Here is an 8035-nt window from a genome sequence, read left to right as displayed (position 1 = left end):
TTAAAGACGCCAGAAGCAGTCAATTCAAAAAAGGATAAAAGAGATTGAGTTGGCAAGAGAAAATATTGTTAACACATACAAGGTTAAATAGGGATCTTATTTTAATAGGAGGTCGTTTTTACTGCGGGGAAATAGAGATTAATAAAACACATACTTAGCAAATAAAAAAGGAAGGATTTAGCTAAAGTGGGAAAATGTGGGTTGAAATTAATAGTTTACTGAGTACCTGGGACACAATCCACGACCAAAGCTGTTTTGACGAGGCTTGCCAATATTCCCTCTATTCCCACAACTCCAGTGCAGTAGATGGCGGTATTGCAGTGAATCCAAACGGTCAATAAACTCAACAGAAGAAGAACATTCTGCAGCTCTTCCGTGGAACAGGTGACAATAAGCGATACGGAGGCAAAAAACGTCAAAGTAAAGGTCTACTTCAGATATTTGTTTGATAATCTGGTTTGGCAAATGTTTAAATGTTTTCCTCAGCATAGGTCTGTTGTGTTGTTAAATACACTGCATATTGCAGTTGTGGTTTTTGTGATTTTATTTTGCAAACAACAATGGAACGAGATGGTACATACAATTTAGTTTACTGTTGTTTAATATCATTAAGTTTTCCATTAAATCTATTATAGATGGCCACATCCAGAGAGTTACATTTCACAGCAAGGGCCACATAGCTGATAAAAAAAACGTTTTATTTATACTGTTTGTGAGTCATTGAAGACCCTATACATTACTGAATACATGGAGCTTATAGAGTAGTGCTTAATATGAAATGGCCAATCAGAGTTGTGAATTAAACTTGTCCTATTATGTAACCTATTTAAAATATATATGGAGATGCAATACATATTGTTAACATGCACACAAATACGCGTGTGTAATACTTCCTCACGACAGTGGAGGCTGGTGAACAAATGAAAATATACAGCACCTCAAGTCATTAATAAAAAGCAAATAATAATAATAATAATACATCACATTTATATAGCGCTTCAAAGACGCTTGAATACATGACAATAACTCTTTGACTAGGTAACCCCATATGAGTTAGGAAGACATAGGGAGGGCACTATATATCTGTATATCTGTACATATGTATGCGAAGACGGTTAGCCTACTGTATCTGTCTCAGCTGGGGTTTGACATGCCCTGGCACCTACAAAATACAGAATCATAAATAAGATTGATGCCAAGTGGGTTTCACAAGCAAGGAATATGTCTTGGTTATGTGGCACAAATAGGTTAAGTGTACAAAGGGGGACAAGACAGACATTTTTACACAAAATAAACAATCTGAATACAATTTTAGATAGACTAATCTAAATATAAATATAAATTTGAATTGAAGACAAGACAATCTTGGAAATGTGCAGTGTAAGATTGCTTCAATATGACACACTGAATAGCTGTTCCTGGGCTGAAATGGGGGGGGGCTGTAATCGCCTACCTTTCAACTTTCACTCATGTAGATGAGAAACAAATAACTTTTTTTCAGATGAACACCACTACTGGGTTCTTAGAATTAAAAACAAGTAATTTCAAGCCTTTTTCCAGTTTGGTTTGTATTGTACCCTTTGTATTGTACCTTTGTTAGAAAATACAGTTTGTTAAATGAGCATTTTCACCTTATTTTTTGTCCTCGTACATTTTAAAACCAATACATATGTTTCGACTTTTATTTGGAATAAAAATACGAATGGCGGCCATATTGAAATTTTCGTTATTGTCGCTGGGTACACACTGCTATCTCAGAGGTTTGGTGGGTGACAGCAGTTTTATATTAGATTGTTGGCGCTCCACCGAAGGAGGAAAACAGTCGCAGGACCTCGTAGCAGCCGAGGTTGTGCGCCAGGGGGTGTTTGCCCTTTTGAATTTCAAACGAAATGAACGTAAACGAACTAAAACAATACCAGCTGTTTGTGCAGGAGATGCTAACTAACTAGCTAGTAGGCTACTTTGCTAACCAGCGTCCACTGTGAAAAGGTAAATTAGGGAGCATCGACTCTCGATATAATTTGTAAATCCGATTAAATATTCTTATAGGTAACGTTTGTAGTCGCTGTGTGTTGAGCGATTTGTCAGTGATTGTGTTTTTCTCCATTGTAGTAACGTCCGAATAAAAGAAGGCAGAAACAACCAGAGCATCTTCACTACCTCCAGCTACAACAACAACAACGTTGCATAGCCATCATGACTCCCGTAAGCAAACGTTTGTAACGTTATTTGGGTTTTGGTTAATCACTTTGCTCCCGTTTAGTTTTCTGCAGGTAGATGACAACTGTACTCCGACGTGTTTCTTCCTCTGGCTTGCTATAATAACAATAACAATAGAGTCGTTACAGGTTGCAACCTGCGACTTGAACCTCTGCTTTGATGTACTTTTCTTCTTTGTTCTCAGTGTGAGGTAGACTATGCCCTGCAAACGCTGATGTCGAAAATAAAGGCGAGGGAGTTGGAGTCGCAACGGGCGATGAACGAACACGTTCTGACAAACAGACTCTTGAAACGTCAGCTTCAGGAACTTCAGAACCGACTAGAGTCAAAAGAGAGCCAGTTAGCTGATGCCAACGAGGTAACCTAGATACGCCGCTAAGAACTGAAAGCACCTTGATTTTGTGTTTGCATCATGTTTATAAGTTGTAATGTGTGAATATTAAAAGGACACACATTCAAGCACATACTTTTTTTTGGTCAATGGCATTTAGCGGTAAAGCATTTACGCAACAGGCCGCTTTGTTAGAAGACAATTCCTTGTATAATTAGTGTAAGTCTTGTCTTTCTTGTTGTTTCTTAATGATGGTCTTTGTAAATAAAACATGGGTCTTTCCCACACATGTTTGACCGACAACAAAATCTTATTAAAGACTTACGTATAGCATTGTTTGGGCATAAGCCTTCGGTTTACCAACTTGCACAACGTTGTTCTGGGTGCTTTCTGTTAGAGAATGACTGCAAGAGCAGTAACTGTCATACGGATGTAGACCGTGTTCAAGGCCGGCGGTGTGACTGCTTCTCCCTTCGCTACAGTCCAACTGATGGTGTCATGCAGTCATCTCTGTGCCCTCAAACTGTTTTAAACTTCTTTTTCTGCCACACCGTCAATCGTCGTATGACATTTTCGTTCTGTCATGGGAAATTCAGAAAGCGAGCGAGAGAGAAGAGAGTGGAGTGTGTGTGAACCAGATACACTTGATTAATGTGTATGCCCTTTACTGTATGTATTTATCAATGCAAAGATGGAGACTGTGACTGTGTTGTTGACATGTTTGTTGTCCTTTGCAGACTATCCGGGCTCTTCGGAGTGTGACTCAGATCATCGCTGGTCTGCAGGATGAGATCAGGGCCCTGCGCACACAGCTGCTGACGCCCCAAGTTCACAACCATCGATCAATCACCACACAGATCCGGAACCCAGCAGCCATCTCCGGTCCAATCAGAATTCAGGTCCAGAGCCCACCCACTTCTTCCCATCCAATCGAAATTCAGATCAGAGCCCAGCCTCTTGTTATAGAAACTGCACAGTTTGTGTTTGTGTGTATATATATATATATAATTATGTAAATATGAAATTCTCTGGTAGAGATATCTAGGAATGATTTTAAGTAGAAGCATCTATAATTTTGAGCAGTACCACAAAACAATGTGCCAGTGAATACTGCAGTGCTGTAGATGGTAAATCATTGTTGTTGTTGTACATTGTTGTACATTTCATTCTTTCTTTAAACCTTTCTGCCTGGTACGGTCACCAAAATTATGGACTTAAGAAAACGGTGTCTAGAATTGTGTTAATGGCCAAAATAGTTGGCAAACCCCAAGAGCCCATGACTCACCTTTTTACAGGAAGGACAAGGAAGAAGGCGAGGAGTATCTGGGCAGAGAGCCCCTATCCTCTCTTCAGCCAGTTCCTGTATTTGACCTCTGGGTGGCGCTATAGAGTCCCTCCAGCCCCTAAAAATGTATTTAAGACATCCGTCATCCCAACTGCCATCAATTTTGTTAACAAGTTGACTGATAAGACTCAAGCCACAGACATAGACTGTATCGATTTACAGTAATACAACAAAACATATTAGTTATTTTTGTCATTCTTGTGTCTGATGAGCTGGAGACAAATTTTCACCCTGTGGAATATGAAGATATATTCTGTTCTATTATATTCTTTCTTTCCTTCTTACCTTTCTTTCTTTTCTTTCTTACCCTTTTGTTTTCTCGTTATAGGCCCCTGATGACCTGTCCCGTCGCACTCTCTCTCACCCCACTGAAGCTGGCCCCACATGTTCAGACTACATTTCCCAGAATTCCTCCAAAGAGTGCACCCTTCTGAAAATCATCTCGGAATGCGGAAGGACAACAGAAGTTGCAGTTCCACGTGTAAAAGAGGAGGAGCAGGAAGTTGAAATGGAAGGAGGGGATGAGGACGGAGAGAGTGAGGGAGGGGTCGCCGAGGAAACGGTGAAGTTGGAGAACGACGGCGAGTGGGACGGGTGTTTCGAATATAACCATGCAGGTAAGTGGCCCACATCTCTTAGGGAAAATCTAAGAGAAGCTCCCTATAAATCAATGGTGTATAATACATTTGGCCTGTCTAGCGCTTTTTAGTGCTTTCTTTGATTTTAGTAGGATTTTGTACTGACTTTATCCTGCTTAAATGTTTTACTGTTAGTGTCAATGCTGTTTAATCTGTTTAAAGTCTGTGTTCTGTCATTTTGTTTACGTTGTAATTTTCCCCGGTTTATTGTTGCCTTTGGTGCATATTTCCTTTTCTGTTTCTATTTCTATTATTTTCTATTTCCTTTTCTGGCACATGTTACGTTACTCTCCTTCTTGTTGTGTTCTTACATCCATAGGGCTGCGTTTCCTGAAAGCATCATTGTGCAAAGACCACTGTTGAATTATAGAGAGACTATTATTTTAAACTCTCTCTCTTATTAAACCATGGTTTTTACACAAAGATCATTTCAGTAAACACACCTTAGAATGGAAGCACTATAAGAACCTAAACCAAACTGTTATCACATTGACTTCAAATGTCATAAAAGTTACAAATGAGAAAAATCGGTAATATTCAGCACTTGTTTAGTGCAATGACTGTGTGATTGAAACATGAACGAAACAATCAGAAGATGCCCTGTTGCACCGCCACTGCGCTAAATGTCTGTATTGAAGTCGATAATTGCGACTACTGCCTCCCTATCACCCCAAGTCTTCCCAAACTGAGCCAAGCTGTCAGCTGGTAGAACGTATACTCCACCATAGCTGATTGTTATCTAGGAAGATTAACGGCGCCTAGTTAAATGGTTACATCTAGGGAGTCGTCCTGAGTTGGAAACTTAGATAGAAGAGATCACCTTATTTGATCTCTTTTCAGTGGGAAAGTTTTGTCCACTTGGAGTAGCGTACTTGTCTTCTGTTTACTTACTTGTGTAGCGCACGGCAGTGGAGAACTACCAGACAAGGAGTCTTCGTATACCTTCAGCAATCATGACTTGGCTGCCATTGAAGGTATGTGGCTTTAGCTGCTCGGATCACTGTTTTAACAAAGAAAACAAGCTAAATCTGCTAACTAGCTAGCTGTTGATAATTTGTAAGTAACACCATTGGCTTGTAAATGATTTGTAAATTCGCCTACTAGCTTTTGGCCATTCTTCTCAGGTAGACTAACTAATATATGGCAGAATGGTTAATATACGTGATGGCATGCAAATCATTTTCTTGTGATACATACTGTACACAATACTGTACAATAGCCTGCAATTTGAATTGAATATTGTGGTGTAAACGTCATATTCTTCAGTTAGGCATGGAACAATTGTGCATGTGTTATGCATTAACATCAACACACACTCATATATTTGACTTAAAACGTATATATTTGTTTTTATTTCTGTTTTCAGCGGCAACATCCGCGTCTTCTTCGCGTTCTTCCGATTCTGCTGCAGTCTTGAATGCGTCTAACTCTCGGAAAAGGCAGGTGCCGGACACCCCTCTAGATAGCCAGTCAGCAAGTGTGGTGAGCTTTGCTTCGAGTGTTTATTGAGTATATAAATGAAATGCAAAGAACAGAACATATATAAACGTTGTACTAAAAGGAAGGACATCACGTTAAAAGGACATCAAAAGACAAAACAGAAATGCGACTCTAAAATAACCTTTTTCAAAAGTGGTCCACTATATAACGACAGTGTCCTTGTTTAAAGTAACACTATGGAGTTTCTGGAGCACACAGCTAAGGGGTTACTTTCTGCTGGACTATTCGGTAACTTTTTTGCTGTCTTGCTTTGTCTTGTGTTGCACTTGCTTGATGTTTGACTGTTTAGGAAAGTTGTTGGCAAGCTAGCCAACATAGCTATCACAATAACATTACAAAGAAATTGGCGCAAGAGCACTTATTACTAGCATCAATGTACAAGCGTGTTATAACAAGCTTGCTAACATCGCTAACAAAATGTCTTGCTAGCGGCTAAACTTAGCAAAACCTGTTGAAATTAGTTTACTTTGTTTATGATAAACTCGCGAGTCAACAACTTTCCTAACCAGTCAAACATCAAGCAAGTGCAACACAAGACAAAGCAAGACAGCAAATAAGTTACTGAATAGTCCAGCAGAAGGTACCCTCCTAGCTGACGGCTCCAGAAACTCCATAGTATTACTTTAAGTGTACTGAAGTAGGTAATGATGCTTCTCGTTATTAAATAATATTATCCTTGAGTCTAGTACACTTTGTTATAACACCTACTACTATAACAGCAAATTCTGCTTATCAACGAGGTAGTAAACACCTGGTACTTTAGGACACTGACATGAAGTAGGGTCAAAACATCTGCCAGTGCTAGGTTGTTGAATTACAGAACCTTGTGTCTAGGTTTGAAATCTAATTTCCGTTTGAGCTTTATGATTGTTCGTCTTTGTTGAATTGATTCAGCTTTGCACATTGTAAAATGTATGATGTTTAATTTCAGATGGTCCACACTGCGCTCTGTGAGAAGCTCGGGGGTGACAGGATATTTCATGAGTATAATAAGATGAAATGTCTCTCAGATGGAACAAGGAGGAAGATGGTCAACATACTAGTGGCAGACATGATGGAAAATCATGGGTAGGTATGAGTCCGTCGTCGTTGTTGTTGTTGATGATAATAATGTGGCTTTTTTGTCATTCTTGTCATTGCTGCTGTTGTCATTGTTGTTGTTGTCGTCCTTGTTGTTGTGTCCTCCTTGTCGCTGTCCTTGTTGTTGTTGCCCTTTTTGTTGTTGTTGACCTTGTTGTTGTTGCCCTTGTTGTTGTTGTTGTTGTTGACCTTGTTGTTGTCCCTGTTGTTGTTGCTGTTGACCTTGTTGTTGTTGTTGACCTTGCTTTCTCTTTATTCTTATTCGTACGTCCTCCTTTTGTTCCTTCTCCCTCCATCTTTCGTTATTTCCCAAAGTCTATGAGGTATTTCCCTTGAGTACCAAACAGGTTCAAAAGTCAGTAGCGTTAGAGTGTGTCGGTAGGCATCAGACATTTGTTTGATATTCTGTTATATGTAATAGCAAGGCTAACCAGCTAATGTAGTCTTTTTTTTTCTGTTATACAGAAGGCCCCCACCAGCAAGTATTCGAGTGTCTTATGCGCTTGGAATAGTAACCTTATTCCCTTTCTTGAAGGATCTGAACTCCAAGAATGGTTATGTAAGTATTTGGATAAAGGGCGAACAACATGCATGAATACTGAAGACTGAAGGAAACGATAATCTGTTGCTAAATATGGTCCGTCATCTGATGTGATCAAACGTACAGTATATACTGCAGATGTCGCACTCTGCAAGAGCACTAATAGCTAATAATGTAATGATGTGGACTAATGGACTAATGTGCCATACTGTTTGTGTCTACGGACAACTTGGTTGGTGCTATTGATGTTCATCACCATATACCTTTTCTTCATCGTAATTTTCTTTTTCTCATCTTCTATCTTTTGTGTGTGCAGAAGTGAGATTGATTACTTTAAACATGGTGATGTTGTTGCTATTGTTGTATTGCTGCAATCACCT

The 8035-nt window shown here is 39.4% G+C and overlaps 1 protein-coding gene across 1 annotated transcript; it reads left to right on the top strand.

Annotated features, from left to right (window-relative positions):
* Positions 1-1712: 1712 nt before the first annotated feature.
* LOC105893687 lies at positions 1713-7835 on the top strand. The gene is made up of 9 exons (XM_031562410.2): positions 1713-1989; positions 2113-2205; positions 2405-2578; positions 3289-3450; positions 4225-4513; positions 5434-5508; positions 5901-6016; positions 6966-7102; positions 7580-7835. Exons 2-9 carry the CDS (start codon positions 2197-2199, stop codon positions 7707-7709), a joined length of 1092 nt encoding a protein of 363 aa, XP_031418270.1. The 5' UTR covers positions 1713-1989; positions 2113-2196; the 3' UTR covers positions 7710-7835.
* The last annotated feature ends 200 nt before the right edge of the window (positions 7836-8035 follow it).

This window comes from Clupea harengus, chromosome 24 (genome assembly GCF_900700415.2).
Source record: "Clupea harengus chromosome 24, Ch_v2.0.2, whole genome shotgun sequence".
Taxonomy (NCBI): domain Eukaryota; kingdom Metazoa; phylum Chordata; class Actinopteri; order Clupeiformes; family Clupeidae; genus Clupea; species Clupea harengus.
The sequence above is the reverse complement of the archived record's forward strand: the minus strand, read 5'-3'. Positions and strand labels throughout refer to the sequence as shown.